General features: G+C 43.2%; 1 protein-coding gene across 1 annotated transcript; it reads right to left on the bottom strand.

Annotated features, from left to right (window-relative positions):
• Positions 1–759: 759 nt before the first annotated feature.
• Positions 760–20,926, bottom strand: LOC139390146 (pescadillo). The gene is made up of 15 exons (XM_071137346.1): positions 20,770–20,926; positions 20,124–20,203; positions 19,716–19,869; positions 19,461–19,570; positions 13,533–13,704; positions 10,988–11,077; positions 7,006–7,122; positions 6,606–6,683; positions 6,314–6,403; positions 5,691–5,821; positions 5,394–5,519; positions 4,502–4,686; positions 3,251–3,396; positions 2,577–2,762; positions 760–1,348 (listed from the first exon to the last, which is right to left on the bottom strand). Exons 1-15 carry the CDS (start codon positions 20,791–20,793, stop codon positions 1,265–1,267), a joined length of 1,773 nt encoding a protein of 590 aa, XP_070993447.1. The 5' UTR covers positions 20,794–20,926; the 3' UTR covers positions 760–1,264.
• Between the last annotated feature and the right edge of the window lie 1,462 nt (positions 20,927–22,388).

The raw sequence follows: 22,388 nt of genomic DNA on the forward strand, positions 1-22,388 counted from the left end.
TCAGCCTTCAACTGGAGATACTCAAGGAGAGGGCAGCACCAAACTAGCCTGCAACATCACTTCCTGGACTAACTCAAACGGTGCATGTTGTCTTGAAAATCTACCCCATGAAACACCATCCTAGCTGCTAAAACTGACTTCCTTGCCTTCAAAAGGCACTATCTTCACATAGCAATGAATGGGGCCACGTGATCGATGGGTTTGTCCATTCATATACAGTCATTGGTCGAGACTGATGCTTTATATGGTTGTGGCTACCAGTACAGCGCCATCTAGTTGTCGCGTCGGAAATAACGCTGACAACTTTAGATAGAGCCTAACCCTTTTCCATTCTCCTAAACTGCTATGTAGTCACTTCTGTCCATAGCTGGGTGAGGCTTAGCTAACATGCTACGGTTGTCAACAAACCATCATTCTAGACAAACCATCAGTGTCACACGGCACCAAGAAATTACTCAAGCCCCGCCAACCCTAGCAGAATTTGACTCCCAGTCAGTGGCAGTGACTAGAAGTAACGGTAAGTAATTCATTACAATGGACAGTGATGCAAGAATCTTAATCCAAAGGAACCGGACCACTGAAACTTTCATGAAGGAAAGTCTTGAGAACAGGCCCTAACGCGTAAAGCAAAGAAAGATTGGACATAAATGACAGGTAGTGCTAGGTTGACAGGGGTAACTAAGCACTACCGTGTGCATTGCTGCCACACCTTACCCACCGCCCTCAAATTAAAAGAAGTGGGCCAATTTTAACCAAAAACATAAGTCCATAAACAATTTATTTGAAGTACATATCAAGCAAAGAGTCACCTTTTTTAAGCATACAAAATGTTCTCATGGGGAAGTTTCATACAAATTTAAATTTGTCTGATGACACCAACAAGTTATTCTACTAAAGTATTCAGAACCACATTTAATTACACGTCATAGATTAAAATAGGTTGAATCATTGGGGGGGTTCAGGTACAGAGTACTGACCAGAATATCTGAGTTCACACAAATAAGAACAAAGCAAACAGTCACCTCGCGATGATTGAGGCAGGGTGGATAATATTTCACCACAATGTGACTCCTCCAGCTTTTCCACCTTCCAATATGCGTGACCACATGGTTTTAACACTCATCATGTTCAATGGGACCAACTTTTTCTGAATAAACCTATGGAGTTTCATGGGACTTCAACCTTGTATGATTGACGACCATACAACAACAGAAAAAACACAAGTATATCCACAGTATAACTGTGAATATCCACAGTTAAGCGACTACTGCTTCTTGGCTTTTTTCTGCTTCTTCTGAGCCTTGCTGGCGTCTTCGTGGGCCTTTCTCTTGGCCGTCAGTTTGTTAACCTGCGAGGGGAAAGTAGAGTTAATGAGTTAATGAACAGTGGAGTAAAATCGAGAATTCATGGGTGTGCAACGAAGGTCACATGCGCTCTAAAAGGGCTATTGTTTTAGCGAGCAAGGTTTCCAGGGCCTGTCTATTCAAACCCTGTTAATCATTATCCCTACAGCTCAATAGGTAGGTATTAGGTACAAAGATAGCAGCCTAGTGGAAAGTACACTGCCAGTTATCCCAAAATGTCAGGCCTGATCCTCTACCTCCATGTATATTAATACGGCTGTGAGACTAGCTGTTCCCGAGGAAAATGTACTGATGGGTCCAACACAGTAATGTGCTGCGTCTATCTATCCATCGATCGTGTCGTTAAAGAGTATTTGTCCCCTTTCGGACTTTCTCCATTTTTGACACCAATTGTTAGACCTTCAACTAAAACCTAATATTAGATAGGAAACATGAGTGAACATGAACAAATAACAAAATGTGATACTTATTTGATTTATTTAGTAAACAAATTTAAAAAGGAACCAATGCCCATGTGCACAGGTAATTGCCCCCTTACACATGTGGTTCCGGAGTTAATCAGTTTTTTTTGTTGCATAAACTACTCATTTCAGGTCCTGCCACAACATCTCAAAATCAGGTTTAGGTCTGAACTTTGACTTGGCCATTCAAACTTGAAATGTGTAGCTTTACAGCCATTCTGATGTAGACTTGCTTGTGTGTTTTGGATCATTGTCTTGATTGAGATGTGGCAGGACCTGAAAGTGCAGTTTATGCTCGAAAACCCCCAAATGTCACTGAGTTAAAGAAGCTCTGCATGGAAGAGTGGGACAAAATTCCTCCACAGCGACGTGAGAGACTGATCAACAAGCGTTTGGCGTTTGGTTGGAGTCATTGCTGCTAAAGGTGGCACAACCAGTTATTGAGTGTAAGGGGGCAATTACTTTTTCACACAGGGGCATTAGGTGTTGCATCACTTTAAAATATTAAAACAAAAAAACTTAAATGTTTGTGTTATTCCCTCAGGTTTATCTAATATTAGGTTTTGGTTGAAGATCTGACAACTCAAGGTAAAAAATTACACTAAAACAGAGAAAATTCAGAAAGAGGGAAATACTTTTTCACAGCCCTGTATCTATTTAAATATCTATCTCCATCGACAGGCAAAGGGACGCAGTGATGGCATGTGAAGTGCCTTGTCGGTTTGGCCGGTGCGCAGCGGAGGGAACTCACCTCTCGGGTCGTCCTCTTCTTGCCAAACATGATCTTGTCGTACAGGTACTTCTCCTTCTTCTTCATCATCATGATGGCCAGACGCTTCTCCTCTGCCTTCTCCTCCTGCTCAAGGCGCACCTTGTTCCCCACGGAACCAGTTTCCCAGGGTTTCACTTTTCCGGGGGTCACCTTCACCGCCAAAGTCTGCGGGGATAGGAGAGAAAAGAGACGTCTAAGGGTGTGTCCAAAATGGCACTCTATAGTGCACTACGCCCTACGATAATGTTTTATGTTAGATGAAACAGGCCATTCAGATGGTAAAACTGGAGAGCAAGGGTCATCTAGATTCAGCCACGGGAAGATTCTTGAGCGGAAGGTCAGGAACATAATTCTAAATAACTTGTAGACTGCAAATTGACCGGAAGAAACCCAAACTGATATAATATTTGACTAAAACAATTTCAAAACCTTGCTTAAAATTTCTATACAAATCAAATACCTCCCTCTATAATGCGATAGAATACTATTTATTATTTTTTTCTTCAAAATTAAAACCACTTATAGCGGACTTTAAAATTTATATATTTTGTTGAAAACTTGGGAGGGGGCAGATCAAATCACCCGAGGCCAAATTCGGCCCTTGGGCCACCAGTTGTGGAACCCTGGTGTAGAGACTGATAGGATTCTCTCACCTTGCCCTGGGCTCGCGTACCCTCCATCTTCTTCAGATTCTTCTCCTCGGTCAACTCTTCATCGTCCACATCATCCTCCTCCTCTTCGTCATCATCATCATCATCCTCCTCTTCATCCTCCTCCTCCTCCTCTTCATCCTCTTGTACTGATATTTAAAGAAACATTTTAGTTCAACACAACATACATCATGCAGGTGCAGAAACATGTGAAGCAGAGAGCAGAGAGGGACACAAAGTATATTGAAAGCAGGCGCTTCCACACAGGTGTGGTTCCTGAGTTAATTAAAGAATTACAATCCCATCATGCTTAGGGTTATGTATAAAAATGCTCAGCAGGCCATTATTTTGGCCACCATGGCTATGCCCCTATAGGATGACAATGCCCCCATCCACAAAATTGGATGTTCCAAGTCCACAACAATGCTTAAACCACATCAGGAGACCTCGAGGGTAAAAATCAAAGAAATGTGGATTAAAATGCACACCAGCCAGAGACCGTTGGTTAGTGATGTTAGAGTTTGCTAAACAAATGGCCACTGAATTGATGCAAATAATCATATTCTGCCAGGTAGGCATACGCTACTTTGTAGTAAACATTTAATTGATAAGGTGTTTCCATCTACCAGAAGACGGTTGTCATTACATTAAGACTCATCGCTAACGGCTACAAATAGTGGCAGACAAACGCGCAGACAGATGGGCAGAATGTTCAGAAAGGAAAATACAAATCTCTGATGCATTTTGTTAATGTCTTATGATAATAATATTGGGCAAATTAATCCATTTTCGAATAAGTTCAATACATTTTAGATGATTTTTTTTGTTTAAACAATTTATTCTGTTTTAAAATCTGGGTTCGATCTGGGCCCTACGAGTAGTCACTGAATTGTTTGAGGAGCATGAAAATGATGTAAACCATATGCCATTGCCGCCTCAGTCATCAGATCTCAACCCAATTGAACACTTATGGGAGATTCTAGAACGGCACTGGAGACAGGTTTCCACTTCAAAACACCAAATGATGTAATCTCTTGTGGAAGAACGGCGTCGCATCCCTCCCATAGAGTTCCAGATACTTTGAGAATCTATGCCAAGGTGCATTGAAGCAATGAGCCCAAAGCCCTGTTAAGACACTATGTTAAAATGTATTTTATTTTAGCGGTTAACTGTAGGTTGCATAGGAAAATGGCACCCTATTCCCTTCTACAGTGCACTACTTTTGACCAGAGTCCAGCTCTGCTCAGCTCTTACCGGGCTTCTCCCCCCGCTGCAGGGCCATGAGCTTTAACTTCTCCGGGGGCACGTAGTCGCCGTCCTTCTCCTCCACGAAGGGCGAGAGGTGGGGCGGCAGCGTCGTCCCCAGGAAGTAGTCCTCAACGGGCAGGCGCATCTGGGCGTTGACGGAGTCAAACACCCACTGGGGCTGGATGTAGTACCTGGAGCAGGGCACGACCACCAGGCACAAGGTTAGTTACACACCTGCCTGCCTCCTTTACGACCAAGGTTTCTACACAGATATGGATCAAACTGGGTTCAAATAATAGCCGTCTTCTTTCAAATACTTTAAGTGTTTGATCCAGACAGTCTGGAGTGCCAGATGGGCGGAGTTTGCACCTTTGGGACTACAGTCAGCCAACCCAACCCACCTTTGAATGTAACATTTAAACATTCCAAAAATATTTGAGACCATTCACACATTGGCAAGTTGAATTGGCAACAGCTAAAGACAAAGGTCTGGACAGGGTTAGTAGGCCCATAGTGTCGGCATTATGTACCCCGTTTAAAGCTAATCTCTACGAAGAGCGATAAAGGGGACAAGAACTGTCACACGTGGCTCTGCCCACAGACTCCACCCCCTGGAAGCCCTGGATAACAGGGGCCTTTGAGCGGCCAGAGCAGGAAGAGGCCCTTTGAAAGGGGGCATTGTGGGGATGAGCTGAGCCCATCTCGGAGGGGGGACTGAAGGAGAAGGAAATCCCCCAACCAGAGCAACAGTTAGCAGCTGGGCAACAAAACACTTGGGTCTGTAAAATAGCCCTGGCTGAAATAAAATTCATGCAAAGATTGTGAATGAATGGCAAGACATTGGCAACGACTGCAATGAGTGCAGATAAAGTGATATGAACCGTCGGGTTCCCTTCACCTGTTAATGTACTGCTTGTCCATGTCAGGCCTGTCTACAATCTGATGAGTGATTGTCTCGTCGGTCACTTCATAGGTGCCACCGATGCAGAGGGACTTGTCCCAGGACACCTCGGCACCAAAACACCTGGCAGACAGAGAGGGATGGAGATTTTTTTTTAACTTTTAAAAAACAATGGTTCACTTCATGGTGGATCAAAGCTCCCCTTTGAGGTGCGGTGTGGCATGGAAACCATCCCCAAAAGCTTTGGCTTGCTTTTACTTCCCAGGGTGCCATAATGTCTGTGGCGGTTCTCACCTCAGGATAAAAGCCAGTGACTCTCTGGGAACTTCCCTGTTCAAGAAGAACTTGAGCCCTTCAAAAAGCCTTTTCTGGGCCTCCTGCTCTTTCTGCTCCTTCTCTCTGGCCTGCATATTCTCCTGGTCCTCCTGAAGAAAGACAGAAGGGGTGGGTGAAAGGAGACAGGAAAAGCTTTTAGAAGGGTACACAGGCAGTTAGTGGGGTGGTTTGGTTGCATCATGCTGTTTATAAAACAGCTTGTAGCCATCGAGGAGTGCTGCCCAATCTAACACTGCTAATGAGGTGAATCCATCGGGGAATAACGTGAGCCTCTCTCTGTAGACCCACTGATTTTCAGAGTGTGGCTTTTCTGTGAGCAATTAGTTCTATCAGTTATTTTTATCCCATCTTCAAATTGCCTAACAGTGATTTAGAAAGTACATCAACGTCAAATACCGAGGACGACTTTTGTATCAGAAATATCAATTTACGACGAGGGTGCGCTACAAATAGTTCCTCCAACCACAAAGATCTGGGAAAGAAAGGGCTTTCTAAATGGAAGGAATGAAAGGTGAACGTGGGAGGCATTGGTCATAACACACTCCTGACCACCTGGTAGCTAATTTACTCAGTCTCCTTACCCCCTCGGTAGGGAAAAGGTCCAGCTGGTTCTCCTCCTCCTCCGCGGTGGCGACCACCCGTGCCAGGCTGGCACTCAGGGCTGACAGTTTCTGTTGAGCGCATGAAACTCACAGGTTCAGTTTACACACAGCTTAAAAACACATTTCTACTGATCGAGTACCATCAAGGACAGGCTGGTAGCCCAGATCAATAGAGATATGTTTTCCTGTCCGACATATACAGGAATCCTCAAGTTAATATTTAGTTTACTCATTGATTTGTATCAATCCTAACAGTGATGAAAAGGCCCACCTCCAAGTAGCTCTCTGAGTCCATAGCGTAGTCCTCCTCGTGCTCTGCCTTCAGCTCAGACTCAGCTTTGCTGTCCAGCTGGAGAGATGGGTAGAGTTAGCCACAGCGCAGACAGACAACAAATAGCAGGCCAATGATCTCTGTATACTACAAGACAATATAATGTTCATCTACAAAAAGAACATGGTTACGAAAAAGGTGCCGCTTGTGACGCGAGATGGCTGAAATGGTTCTACGGGATCGTATTCATTAGGGCACACTGTAGCAAAATGTTTTGCAACGGAAACCAAAAACAAGCATTTATTATTTGACTTCCGGTAGCCCCTCCCCGTTTCCGTCCGTTTTCTTCCGCTTGTTGCGTAATGAACACGATGCAAGTTAAGTCCAGGTACTGGGTTACCTTGGGCGGGTAGACCAGGTTGAGGGTCTGGTAGAGGCGGAAGTTAATGAAGCCAAAGAGGGTCGTGTACATCTCTGTGAAGGTGGCCATTACTCTGTAGTCCACATCTGTCGGGTGCTGGGGGAGAAAGGATAGATAATTAAGCCTGAAAGGTTGCATTGTAGAGTCAATGTTGAGGAGAGCCATTGCCACGTACGCTTATCAAGTTCCTCTAATTTACCCACAATTAACAGCATCAACTTAAATTTGCCATCAAGCAATGTCTCTCACTCCATTCTCAGATTGATTACTTTCTATAGGCACAGTGTGAAGGAATGTGTGTTTGGGATATCTGATGTATCAGACCATAGTATAATTTCTATGGGCATACATCTAAACATCTAAGATGGCCTTGTTCAAAATTCTCACATTCAATGGTAAACCAAATAAAAACAAGGAGATGTATAGAGGAAAACAATAAGTTAAATCCTAATATTCTATGGGATGCAGTGAAAGTTGTCATTTGTGCGAAACTAAATCACACTCACAACATTCCAGAAGAAAGCTAGATTGGCTATATATATCAGAATTTGATTAAGGAGTTGAAAGGTATGGAACAAAAAGAAAAGATCACTTGATCCATTGATACACAACAAATTAAAGAAACAAGGAGAAAAATAGATTATATTCTTAGTAACAATAATTTAAACAGAATTCATGAGGGGAGGCCGTAAAGCTACAAGACTGCTAGATATACGAATACACAGATATATTTTGTATTTGGTAAGATAAGAGATCCACAAAAGTAGACAAATTAAACACTGACCCATGACCATAACCACGAGTCCAACGCAAAGGATATACTGCTTTGTCAAGACCAGGCAGTCAGAGGAAGGCCACAATTATTATTATTTTATAGACTCCAGTCACCCAAATCATACACTGTTCTCTCTGCTACCGCACGGCAAGCGGTACCAGAGTAACAAGTCTAGGTCCAAAAGGCTTCTTAACAGCTTCTACCCCCAAGCCATTGAACAGTTAATCAAATGGCTACCCGGAACTATTTGCATTGTCCCCACGCCACCCCCCATTTTTACGCTGCTGCGACACTGTTTATTATCCATGCATAGTCACTTTACCTCTACCTACACGTACATAATACCTCAATTACCTCGACTAACCGGTGCCCCCGCACATTGTACCGGAACCCCCTGTATATAGCCTCGCTACTGTTATTTTATTGTTGCTCCATCATTATGTTATATATGTAAGCAAGCATTTCACTGTAAGGTGTTGTATTCGGCGCATGTGACAATTTGATTTGATTTTGTTTTTACACTGCTGCTACTCGCTGCTTATTATCTATGCATAGTCACTTTACCCCTACCAACACATACAAATGACCTTGACTAACCTGTACCCCCGCACATTGACTCTGTATATAGACTCGTTATTGTTGTTATGTAATTTTCTTGTGTTAAAATATATTTTCTGAACTATTTATTGAGCTGCATTGTTGGTTAAGGGTTTGTAAGTAAGCAATTCATGGAAAGGTCTACACCCGTTGTATTCGGTGCATGTGCCAAATACAATTTGATAGCGCATATATATTTGAGGGCTATTACAAAAACATGTATACTCAAACACCCACAGCAGATGAGGATATTATGAAGTAGTTTCTCAATTCTCTAAATTTTCCATTTATTGGGGAAAAAAACTGAATGATGCGCTCACGGCACCCATTATAGAGGAAGAGATAGTGAGTGCAGTTACTAGAGTTAAAAACAACATCTTCTGGGAGCGACATATTCCTATCAGAGTGGTACAAAACCTTTGCGGAATTGACCCCATTGCTTAGATCACCTTTCAATTGGACCTTGAATGAGGGCCTTACTCCACCATCGTGGAAGGAAGCTATTATTTCAATAACCAAAGGCAAAGAAATAATGTAATAGCTACTGCCGTGTCAATTTTAAATGTATATTATAAACTCTATACCTCAATTATATCCAAGAGATTTGAGAAGTTCATGCCAGATATGATTGATTAAGACCAAACTGGATTCATTAAGGGTTGTCAAACACAAGACAATATTAGAAGGACTTTACATTTTATCAATGCTATTCAAAAATTGGAGAAAAGTGAAGCTTTGGTTAGCCTAGATGCAGGGAAGGCGTTTGATTGTGTGAATAGGACATTTCTATGAATCAAAGTCATTTATCAGAATCCGAAAGCTGGAATAAAAGGTGAATGGGAATTTGACAAACAAGATTAACCTCAAAGGGGCACACGACAGGGTTGTTTCTTGTCGCCCACACTTTTCACCCTGTATATAGAGCCTCTAGCGCAGGCAATTAGAGAGAGAACCTAGGGGTTTTCACTGTGGGAGAAGATATATAAAGCGAACTACAACCATATAAATGTAGATCAAGAGAGGTGTTTTGAGATGGTCCATAGTATTTCAACTCCAGAATAGAAGTGTGAACATTGTACTTATTTCAATCTCTTCCAATTATAATACCTCAAAGTCAATATAGAGTATGGGACAAACTGATATCGAGATTTATCTAGGATGGCAAAAAAAACTAGGATTAAATACTGCACATTGCAACTTCAAGGATAAAGGAGGGAGGGCACTACCCAACCTGAGAATGTGTCTATGCAGCACAACTCAGATCCATAGTTTAATGGTGTGATCAAAGTTACTGTGCAATATGGAAGGATATAGAGAGGAGCATAACGGGAAAGCCAACCCAAACGTTGGCGGGAGATAGGGAACTATTTAAGACCATGGAGGACATACTGGACCCATTAACAACATTCACGTTAGATATTCGGTTTGATATGGTCTGGAAACACAAAATTGGAGAGAATAATTATTATGATGATATGTGCATATGTCAAATTTAAATCTGGCACATATGATCAGAGTTTTAAACATTGGGTTAATCATGGTTTAACAGCATTGTGTACCACTGTTGAGAATGTGAAGATTGTGTTTTCAGGATCTAAAGGCAATATACAGAACCAGGATTTTTTAGATACTAAACAGTTAAGTGGATTACTATCTCAAAGGAGCTAAAGCATATAAACTCAACCATGGACTAAAATTGAGTTTTGAGAGCAATTAGTAAAGCATATAAGGCAAGTAGGGTAATCTCAGTATTGTACCAAGGCTTGATAGAAAGTAAAGAAAACTCTGTTGTAGAGCAAGGACATTTTTGAAAAATGAATCCACTTTAAATCTCAGAAGATGAAGAGTGGAAGAGCGTGTACAACACAACAGGCAACCACTAACTCAAAAATATGGACAGAGTTACATTGGAAGAACCTGAATTGATTCTTTATTACAGTTAAAATTATGAGTGAACTTTGTACGCAACAAATGTGTTGGAGAAGGTGTGGACACATGGGAGCTAACCACTATCATATCTTCTGGAAATGCAAAAAATGTGTGTTTTGGGATAACGTGTGTTCTACTATTAAAGACATCCTGGGCTAGGATGGTGTGCCTAGGACTTGCTCTGGTTGTCTACCTAGGAAATGTACAGGATGAAATAAGGGCATGTGAATAGTATATGATTAGGAACCTTCTTGCAGCTAGTAAGAAAGCAATAACAAAGAATGGTATAAATCAGATCCTCCCAAACTAGATGATTGGTTAGCCATTATACAATAAGTCGATATGGAAAAGATATCTTATTTGTTAAGAAATAAGGGAAAACAAGTTTGAGGCCAGATGGGAGAAATTGATATGGTTTGAGGCTCAGTAATGGGACATTAACTACTAAATGTGGTTATGACATAACTGTATGTCCGTTGGTGATGTGAATATTGTACACAACGTATCCCTGAACCCCGGTCATTTGCATGTATTTTTTTGTATACATTTTACTATGGTGAATTTCTGTACATAGTGGAAAAATCTATAAAAATTCAAAGTATATAAATAAAAATAAAAAATATATCTCTTTGAACTGCTGTGATGTGACTCAGCACTTACATCATGGGCAAACTGGTAGGGCACGAGCCAGGTGATGAGCTGTCCAAGGACCTCTGCCTGATAGTAAATCCCCTTGATGGAGAGGAAAACCTGCCAGGGAAAGCAAAACCATGTCAAGTGTACTGCGGAATATCAGTTATTCTCTTTGCTATAGAGCATGCATCTCATTCAGACGAATTCAATGTGAACTAACCACTCCAAAACTGCTTTCACAACACTTAATAGGCTTCTAACACTGCTAAGTGCACTGAACAAAAACAAACGGCAAGTGTTGGTCCCATGTGTCATGAGCTAAAAAAAAAAAATATTTTGGGCACAAATTTGTTTACGTCGCCATTAGTGGGCATTTCTCCTCTGCCAAGATAATCCATCCACCTGACAGGTGTTGCATATCAAGAAGCTGACTAAACATGATCATTACACAGGTGCACCTTGTGCTGTGGACAATAAAAGGCCACTTTGAAATGTGCAGTTGTGTCAACCAACACAATGGCACAGATGTCTCAAGTTGAGGGAGCGTGCAATTGGCATGCTGACTACAGGAATGTCCACCAGCGCTAATGACCTAATGTTCATTTCTCTACCATAAGCTGCCGCCACTGTTGTTTTAGAGAATTTGGCAACCAGCCTCACAACCGCAGACCACGTGTAAGCACGCGAGCCCAGGACCTCCACATCTGGCTTCTTCACCTGCAGGATCATTTGAGGAGGCGTTGGAGAGGTCCTGAGGAGTGTGTGTATGTATGTATGTATGTATGTATGAAGCCCTTGTGTGTAAAAACTAATTCTGATTGGGGAGCCAGGCCCAGCCAGTGGGTGGGCCTAAGCCCTCCCGGGCCCACCCATGGCTGTACCCCTGCCCAGTCATGTTAAATCCACAGATTAGGCCTAATGAATTTCTTTAAATTGACTGATTTCCTTATATGAACTGTAATTCCGTAAAATCTTTGAAATTGTTGCATGTTGCATTTATATTATTGTTCAGTATATACAGAAAGTATTCAGACCCCTTGAATTTTTCAACATTTTGTTACATTACAGCCCCATTCAAAAATGTTTTCAATAAATGGTTTTCCTCAATCTACACACAATACCCCATAATGACAAAGCATAAGCAGGTTTTAGATTTTTTTTTGAAAATGTATTAAAAATAAAAAACAGAAATACCTCATTTATATAAGTATTCAGACCCTTTGCTATGAGTCTCGAAATTGAGCTCCGGTGCATCCTTTTTCCACTGATCATCCTTGAGATGTTTCTACAACTTGGAGTCCACCTGTGGTAAATTCAATTGATTGGACATGATTTGGAAAGGCACACACCTGTCCGTCTATATAAGGTCCCACAGTTGACAGTGCATGTCAGAGAAAAAAAACAAACCATGAGGTTGAAGGAATTACCGGTAGAGCTCTGAGACAGGACTGTGTCAAGGCACCAATCTGGGGAAAGACACCCCAAAGAATTCTACAGCATTGAAAGTCCAAGAACACAGTGGCCTCCATCATTCTTAAACAAAAGAAGTTTGGCACCACCAAGACTATTCCTAGAGCTGGCCGCCCGGCAAAACTGAGCAATCGGGGGAGAAGGGCATTGGTCAGGGAGGTGACCAAGAACCCAATGGTCACTCTGACAGAGCTCCAGAGTTCCTCTGTGGAGATAGGAAAACCTTCCAGAAGGACAATCATCTCTGCAGCACTCCACCAAACCACACCTTTATGGTAGAGTGGCCAGACTGAAGCCACTCCTCAGTAAAAGGCACATGACAGCCTGCTTGGAGTTTGCCAAAAGGCACCTAAAGACTCTCAGACCATGAGAAACAAGATTCTCTGGTCTGATGAAACCAAGATTGAACTCTCTGGTCTGAATGCCAAGCGTCACATCTGTAAGAAACCTGGCACCAACCCTACCGTGAAGCATGGTGGTGGCAGCATCATGCTATGGGGATGTTTTTCAGCGGCAGGGACTGGGAGACTAGTCATGATTGAGGGAAAGATGAACGGAGCAAAGTACAGCGAGATCCTTGATGAAAACCTGCTCCAGAGCGCACAGGACCTCAGACTGTGGGCGAAGGTTCACCTTCAAACAAGACAACGACCCTAAGCACACAGCCAAAACAATGCAGGAGTGGCTTCGGGACAAGTCTCGGAATGTCCTCGAGTGGCCTAGCCAAAGCCTGGACTTGAACCAAATCGAATATCTCTGGAGACAACTGAAAATAGCGGTCCTATCCAACCTGACAGAGCTTGAGAGGATCTGCAGAGAAGAGTGGGAGAAACTCCCCAAATACTGGTGTGCCAAACTTGTAGCTTCATACCCAAGAAGACTCGAGGCTGTAATCGCTACCAAAGGTGTTTCAACAAAGTACTGAGTAAAGGGTCTGAATGTGATATTTCCGTTTTATTTTTTTTTAATAAAAAATATTTTTGCTGTGTCATTATGGGGTACTGTGTGTAGATTGATGAGGGGGGAAAAAATATTTAATATTTTTATTGAGGACCAACTATTTATGTTAGCGAGGACACATCTGCAGTCTCGTCCTTCCTACCTTCCTGAGAGAGCGAGATGTGACTACGTAGTTCATCCACTCCACAGTGAGGCGGCGGCACAGCGTGATGGTCTGGACGTGGCACTTCCCCGTGCGGGCAAAGGTAGAGAACAGGAAGCACATAGAGAGGGCGTCGTCGATGTCACGGAGGGCATCGATGAAAGTGGGGTACCTGGCACACAAATAGACCCGAACATAACCCTCAGCAGAATTGTAGGACATCCTTTACAAATGTTATGTGTTGACATGAGCCGTAAACAGGGCTCAATACCATAGAGATCTTATGACTTGCCATGGCTATTGATATGGAGATCTCTGTGCATGTGCAGGATTTGTATTGTTACATAGCTGCTGCCCACTCTGCTGCATTCATAGCTTCTGCTCAGTGCTCCCAGTGCTGCTTCCCTATCATTTTTGTTGTTGTTGAATTTTACCCCTTTATCTCCCCAATTTCGTGGTATACAATTGTTTAGTAGCTACCATCTTGTCTCATCGCTACAACTCCAGTACGGGCTCGGGAGAGACGAAGGTTGAAAGTCATGCGTCCTCCGATACACAACCCAACCAACCCGCACTGCTTCTTAACACAGCGCCATCCAACCTGGAAGCCAGCCGCACCAATGTGTCGGAGGAAACACTGTGCACCTGGCAACCTTGGTTAGCGCGCACTGTGCCAGGCCCGCCGCAGGAGTCGCTGGTGACCGATGAGACAAGGATTTCCCTACCGGCCATACCCTCCCTAACCCGGACGACGCAAGGCCAATTTATATTTTTGAATAATAAAAGTTATACATTTTCTACGAGTAGTGTGTGACCCTAGGGTGGCAACACATACATTCTATGTGATTTCAATGGGTCTTTCTACATTCTGATAGTTTTATACTGTTCAATTCAACTTCAACCAAAAATAATTCCCTGCATTTTCATACATTTCTGCACTCATTTGAGATCATTTCCACACTGCCATGTAGGGCTGCAAAGATATGGGGCAAAAAAAAATCTGGGCCATATTTTTAACCAAATATTTCAATTGCGATTTAGATCAAAACACTTGGGTGAACTGTTGGAAGCATGGGAAAAAAATATGATTATTATAATTCTACAGTTAGAAGATAATAGTGGGCACTTTGAATACAGTGTTAATTGACATGACAACAAATGAAAATGCCGGAGTTATTGTGACAGGATAGGAACCAAAGTGTTGGTTAGTGCTTCCAAGGGGACCCTATAATCTTTGGCAACATTAAAACGTTATCTTCACTACTTCATGTAGCTAACATATTTATGCTGTGCGTACTCCTCTTTCATTTAGAAGATACTGTTGCACAATCAACATGCTGATTTAGGCCTACACCGTCACTGGTATTATCAAATCAAATTTTATTTGTCACATACACATGGTTAGCAGATGTTAATGCGAGTGTAGCGAAATGCTTGTGCTTCTAGTTCCGACAATGCAGTAATAACAAGTAATCTAACTAACAATTCCAAAACTACTGTCTTGTACACAGTGTAAGGGGATAAAGAATATGTACATAAGGATATATGAATGAGTGATGGTACAGAGCAGCATAGGCAAGATACAGTAGATGGTATCGAGTACAGTATGTACAAATGAGATGAGTATGTAAACAAAGTGGCATAGTTTAAAGTGGCTAGTGATACATGTATTACATAAGGATACAGTCAATGATATAGAGTACAGTATATACGTATGCATGAGATGAATAATGTAGGGTAAGTAACATTATATAAGGTAGCATTGTTTAAAGTGGCTAGTGATATATTTACATCATTTCCCATCAATTCCCATTATTAAAGTGGCTGGAGTTGAGTCAGTGTCAGTGTGTTGGCAGCAGCCACTCAGTGTTGGTGGTGGCTGTTTAACAGTCTGATGGCCTTGAGATAGAAGCTGTTTTTCAGTCTCTCGGTCCCAGCTTTGATGCACCTGTACTGACCTCGCCTTCTGGATGATAGCGGGGTGAACAGGCAGTGGCTCGGGTGGTTGATGTCCTTGATGATCTTTATGGCCTTCCTGTGACATCGGGTGGTGTAGGTGTCCTGGAGGGCAGGTAGTTTGCCCCCGGTGATGCGTTGTGCAGACCTCACTACCCTCTGGAGAGCCTTACGGTTGAGGGCGGTGCAGTTGCCATACCAGGCGGTGATACAGCCCGCCAGGATGCTCTCGATTGTGCATCTGTAGAAGTTTGTGAGTGCTTTTGGTGACAAGCCGAATTTCTTCAGCCTCCTGAGGTTGAAGAGGCGCTGCTGTGCCTTCTTCACGATGCTGTCTGTGTGAGTGGACCAATTCAGTTTGTCTGTGATGTGTATGCCGAGGAACTTAAAACTTGCTACCCTCTCCACTACTGTTCCATCGATGTGGATAGGGGGGTGTTCCCTCTGCTGTTTCCTGAAGTCCACAATCATCTCCTTAGTTTTGTTGACGTTGAGTGTGAGGTTATTTTCCTGACACCACACTCCGAGGGCCCTCACCTCCTCCCTGTAGGCCGTCTCGTCGTTGTTGGTAATCAAGCCTACCACTGTTGTGTCGTCCGCAAACTCGATGATTGAGTTGGAGGCGTGCGTGGCCACGCAGTCGTGGGTGAACAGGGAGTACAGGAGAGGGCTCAGAACGCACCCTTGTGGGGCCCCAGTGTTGAGGATCAGCGGGGAGGAGATGTTGTTGCCTACCCTCACCACCTGGGGGCGGCCCGTCAGGAAGTCCAGTACCCAGTTGCACAGGGCGGGGTCGAGACCCAGGGTCTCGAGCTTGATGACGAGCTTGGAGGGTACTATGGTGTTGAATGCCGAGCTGTAGTCGATGAACAGCATTCTCACATAGGTATTCCTCTTGTCCAGATGGGTTAGGGCAGTGTGCAGTGTGGTTGAGATTGCATCGTCTGTGGACCTATTTGGGCGGTAAGCAAATTGGAGTGGGTCTAGGGTGTCAGGTAGGGTGGAGGTGATATGGTCCTTGACTAGACTCTCAAAGCACTTCATGATGACGGATGTGAGTGCTACGGGGCGGTAGTCGTTTAGCTCAGTTACCTTAGCTTTCTTGGGAACAGGAACAATGGTGGCCCTCTTGAAGCATGTGGGAACAGCAGACTGGTATAGGGATTGATTGAATATGTCCGTAAACACACCGGCCAGCTGGTCTGCGCATGCTCTGAGGGCGCGGCTGGGGATGCCGTCTGGGCCTGCAGCCTTGCGAGGGTTAACACGTTTAAATGTCTTACTCACCTCGGCTGCAGTGAAGGAGAGACCGCATGTTTTCGTTGCAGGCCGTGTCAGTGGCACTGTATTGTCCTCAAAGCGGGCAAAAAAGTTATTTAGTCTGCCTGGGAGCAAGACATCCTGGTCCGTGACTGGGCTGGATTTCTTCCTGTAGTCCGTGATTGACTGTAGAACCTGCCACATGCCTCGTGTCTGAGCCGTTGAATTGAGATTCTACTTTGTCTCTGTACTGGCGCTTAGCTTGTTTGATAGCCTTGCGGAGGGAATAGCTGCACTGTTTGTATTCGGTCATGTTACCAGACACCTTGCCCTGATTAAAAGCAGTGGTTCGCGCTTTCAGTTTCAAGCGAATGCTGCCATCAATCCACGGTTTCTGGTTAGGGAATGTTTTAATCGTTGCTATGGGAACGACATCTTCAACGCACGTTCTAATGAACTCGCACACCGAATCAGCGTATTCGTCAATGTTGTTATCTGACGCAATACGAAACATCTCCCAGTCCACGTGATGGAAGCAGTCTTGGAGTGTGGAGTCAGCTTGGTCGGACCAGCGTTGGACAGACCTCAGCGTGGGAGCCTCTTGTTTTAGTTTCTGTCTGTAGGCAGGGATCAACAAAATGGAGTCGTGGTCAGCTTTTCCGAAAGGGGGGCGGGGCAGGGCCTTATATGCGTCGCGGAAGTTAGAGTAACAATGATCCAAGGTCTTTCCACCCCTGGTTGCGCAATCGATATGCTGATAAAATTTAGGGAGTCTTGTTTTCAGATTAGCCTTGTTAAAATCCCCAGCTACAATGAATGCAGCCTCCGGATAAATCGTTTCCAGTTTGCAGAGAGTTAAATAAAGTTCGTTCAGAGCCATCGATGTGTCTGCTTGGGGGGGGATATATACGGCTGTGATTATAATCGAAGAGAATTCTCTTGGTAGATAATGCGGTCTACATTTGATTGTGAGGAATTCTAAATCAGGTGAACAGAAGGATTTGAGTTCCTGTATGTTTCTTTCATCACACCATGTCACGTTGGCCATGAGGCATACGCCCCCGCCCCTCTTCTTACCAGAAAGATGTTTGTTTCTGTCAGCGCGATGCGTGGAGAAACCCGTTGGCTGCACCGCTTCGGATAGAGTCTCTCCAGTGAGCCATGTTTCAGTGAAGCAAAGGACGTTACAGTCTCTGATGTCCCTCTGGAATGCTACCCTTGCTCGGATTTCATCAACCTTGTTGTCAAGAGACTGGACATTGGCAAGAAGAATGCTAGGGAGTGGTGCACGGTGTGCCCGTCTCCGGAGTCTGACCAGAAGACCGCCTCGTTTCCCTCTCTTTCGGAGTCGTTTTTTTAGGTCGCTGCATAGGATCCACTCCGTTGTCCTGTTTGTAAGGCAGAACACAGGATCCGCGTCGCGAAAAACATATTCTTGGTCGTACTGATGGTGAGTTGACGCTGATCTTATATTCAGTAGTTCTTCTCGACTGTATGTAATGAAACCTAAGATGACCTGGGGTACTAATGTAAGAAATAACACGTAAAAAAACAAAAAACTGCATAGTTTCCTAGGAACGCGAAGCGAGGCGGCCATCTGTCGGCGCCGGAAGTAGCTCTATAGCTAGCGCTGTTTATTCTGACTCAGTACATTTAGCCAGCTTACTAGCGATTAGCAGCTAACACGACTTAGCCACAATGTGCTAAGAAATAACAAACTAGCGTTTTTTGCAGATAAAGAATTTAATCATGCAATTATAGAATGCTTATGGATTTGTATTAAAAAGCATTGTAGTCATCAACATCGCTGCATTGGCCAGGCAAACTGAACGCAAGTGTCTCGTACTCGACCAACAAAAAGGGCACTCCTTGAGTGACAGTGGGCAAGGCAAGTTCTGTGTGGTAAGTAGCATGGAGAGAGAGAGCGGAGAGAGAACTCAAGTAGCGGAGCAAACTATAACATTACACTAGAGATGTAGATGGTAAAGTAAAAACCCAAAACGGCCCATGCATCAATACCGGTATATCGTAAAATACGGTATACCGCCCAGCCCTACATAGTGTGCGTAAAATAACATGCGCAGAACATGATCCAGATCCTTAGCTATGAGGAAAAGCCTTCCAGATAGGCGGGAGCAAAAAGTGAGTATTGGCAGTCACTGCCTATTTTCTATTCCCTGAGCACCTTCCTAATATTGAGTTGCTCCCCCATTTTCCCTCAGAACAGCCTCGATTCATCGGGACACAAACTCTACAAGATGTCAAAAGCATTCCACTGGGATAATGGCCCAGATTGATTACAATGCTTCCAACAGTTGTGTCAAGTTGGCTGGATGTCCTTTTGGTGGTGGACCATTCTTGATATACACGGGAAATTGTTGAGCGTGAAAAATCCAGAAGCGTTGCAGTTCTTGACACAAACCGGTGAACCTGGCACCTTTTACCATACCCTGTTCAAAAGGCACTTAAATATTTTGTATTGCCCATTCACCCTCTGAATGGCAGTTTTAACCTGTCTCTTCCCCTTCATCTACACCGATTGAAGTGGATTTTACAGGTGACATCAATATGGGATCAGAGCTTATACCTGGATTCACAGTCATGGAAAGAGCCAAATGTTCCTAATATTTTGAACATTCAGTGTATGTAATTGTATGCTCAACATTGCCATCTCCTGTTTGCAGTTGGCACTGCAGTGGATTGAGACATCACCTCTCCTTGATGATGTGGTCCAGTTTGTAGCCAGGCTTGTTATCTCTCAGTCTCTCCACCCCTGTCCATTCTGCCTTTCCATATGCCTTCCTCAGTTTACGCACAAACACCTACCAGAGACAGAACAGGACAAGGCAGCCTTACTAGATTTGCCCCTTGATTTGAAAATAGTGGACTGAAAATTCAGTCTGGTACAAAAATGTCAATAAACAAAGATGCCTGTATAGTAGTCAAAACACTAGTATAAAACATTACCTTGTACTCTCTGAACTTTCGAACGATGGGCTCGTGCAGGAGGAACCGGATGTCTTTGAACAGGTAGAATGTGCGGGGGGCCGTGGAACCCTTGTTCACCTTCTTCTTGTGCTTAGGCTCATGAGGATAGATGCCTTTCAGAATACACAGGCGTCTGTGGAACACAGGACAAAGATGCAGACTCAATTTGGCATAGCAGAAACTAATACCAGAGGCAACCATGCAATTACATTCACAACCAGAGTACAAGGCTGTTTACACTAGACACTATAGGGAAGAAAACAGACTGGAATAAGGAGGGCCTACAACTCACAAAACACGTATTTTCCATTGTAAAACTTTTGCGACAGTGTGTACTAATGAATACCACCCAAGTTGTGGTGGGTCTGTATTAACGTTACCCAGTACCTGAAATCTGCCAGGCTTAGCTGCAGCTTCTTGCGGGCTTTGTTCCGTGTGATGTAGTTGGTGGCAGAGCCCCTCTCATACTGAATACAAATGGGTTTACAGTTACTCACAAGACATGAAGACAGTAAAAGATGTGGGGTATTGGAGAAACCTGGCTTTTAGGGAGGATGACATTCTTAGATTGTTACTACAACACGTGTAACCATACTAATTCGCAAAAAGCATGATGCTGACAATGTTCTGCGCATCTTTTATCACTATTTAGTACTATTGTTTTTTTAATTCACCAGGTGAAGATGTACCGTACTAACGTTAATGTTAGCAGCTAGGCCAACGTTAACTAGCTAGTATAGAAGTGTTGAAAACAATCTGCATCAACGGCATATAACAAGACTAGACCGACGTAAACTACAATAGTTGAGTACAAAATACGTGTTTCATGCAAGCAATCTATTACAAACATTTTATTATTAGCAAGATTATAGTTTTACAGCTAACTAGGTAACAGCTACCTAAACATGTTAGGCCTAAAGTACAATCATAGCTATTTAATGCTGTGCTCGGATACACTACTGTAGCCAACTTTAGCTTTACGTAGCTAGCTAAATCGTTGGACAATTAATTTGACAGACAGTGGCAACCTTACCTTCTTTTTCTGTAGACCCCCCATTTACAATAGATATTTTCGTGTTATTCTAATAAAATACTTTTGTTTGGCTTTACTTCTCTCGACAATCATGTAAACACAACCACCACCAAAAAATACCGTGGCTGATGCACGTGTTGTGTGACATGCGCGGAATAAACTCGCAGGACCCCGACACCTCAAGCTGTCCATTTTAAGGCCTGAATATAAAAGACCTAAAACATAAAAGTAAATCAGTAAAATTTAGATGACCCATGTGTGTCTGTCTATCTATTCATTAGAAATAAGTTGGACTTTGAAGAATTCATTCATAATTCATTCAAATACACACAACCAGTCAAAAGGGTTTTTCTTTATTTTTTACTATATTCTACATTGTAGAATAATAGTGAAGACATCAAAACTATGAAACAACGCATATGGAATCATGTAATAACCCAAAAAAGTGTTAAACAAATCAATTCTATCCTTAATGCATTTGAGCCAATCAGTTGTGTTGTGACAAGGTGGGGGTGGTAAACAGAAGGTGGCCCTATTTGGTAAAAGACCAAGTCCATATTATGGCAAGTAAAGCTCAAATAAGCAATGAGAAATGACAGTCCATTATTATTTTAAGACATGAAGGTCAGTCAATAAGGAACATTTCAAGAACTTTTCCTCAAGTGCAGTCGTAAAACCCATCAAGCACTATGATGAAACTGGCTCTCATGAAAACCACCACAGGAAAGGAAGACTGCAGAGGATAAGTTCATTATAGTTACCTGCCTCGGAAATTGCAGCCCAAATTAATGCTTCACAGAGTTCAAGTAACAGACACATCTCAACATCAACTGTTCAGAGGAGACTGCTTGAATCAGGCCTTCATTGTCGAATTGTTGCAAAGAAACCAATACTGAAGGACACCTATAATAAGAAGAGACTTGCATTTGCCAAGAAACACGAGCAATGGACATTAGACCGGTGTAAATCTGTCCTTTGGTCTGATGAGTCCAAATTTTAGATTTTTGGTTCCAACCGCCACGTGTTTGTGAGATGCAAAGTAGGTGAATGGATGATCTCTGCATGTGTGTTTCCCACCGTGAAGCATGGAGGAGGAGGTGCGATGGTGTGGGGTGTTCTGCTGGTAACAGTGATATATTTAGAAATCAAGGCACACATAACCAGCATGGTCATCACAGCATTCTGCAGCGATATGCCATCCCATCTGGATTGCGCTTAGTGGCACTATCATTTGTTTTTAGACAGGACAATGACCCAACACACCTCCAGGCTGTGTAAGGGCTATTTGACCAAGAAAGAGAGTGATGTAGTGCTGCATCAGATGACCTGGCCTCCACAATCACCCAACCTCAACCCAATTGAGATGGTTTTGGATGAGTTGGACTGCATAGTGAAGGAAAAGCCGCCAACAAGTGCTCAGCATATGTGGGAACTCCTTCAAGACTGTTGGAAAAGCATTCCAGGTGAAGCTGGTTGACAGAATGCCAAGAGTGTGCAAAGCTGTCATCAAGGCAAAGGGTGGCTATTTGAAGAATCTAAAATGTAAAATAAAATTTTACTTTTGGTTACTACATGATTCCATATGTGTTATTTCCTAGTTTTGATGTCTTCACTATTAT

The sequence above is a fragment of the Oncorhynchus clarkii genome, chromosome 30, assembly GCF_045791955.1.
Source record: "Oncorhynchus clarkii lewisi isolate Uvic-CL-2024 chromosome 30, UVic_Ocla_1.0, whole genome shotgun sequence".
Lineage (NCBI taxonomy): Eukaryota > Metazoa > Chordata > Actinopteri > Salmoniformes > Salmonidae > Oncorhynchus > Oncorhynchus clarkii.

What these genes read in the sequence shown, in the direction of transcription:
- LOC139390146 (XM_071137346.1), bottom strand. Translation starts at nt 20,793, where the DNA reads ATGGGGGGTCTACAGAAAAAGAAG. An exon ending in CCTACCAGTTTGCCCATGAT is followed by an intron (nt 7,123 to 10,987) that starts GTAAGTGCTGAG and finishes TTTCTCCCCCAG; the next exon opens with CACCCGACAGATGTGGACTA. An exon ending in ACTCAGAGAGCTACTTGGAG is followed by an intron (nt 6,404 to 6,605) that starts GTGGGCCTTTTC and finishes TGCGCTCAACAG; the next exon opens with AAACTGTCAGCCCTGAGTGC.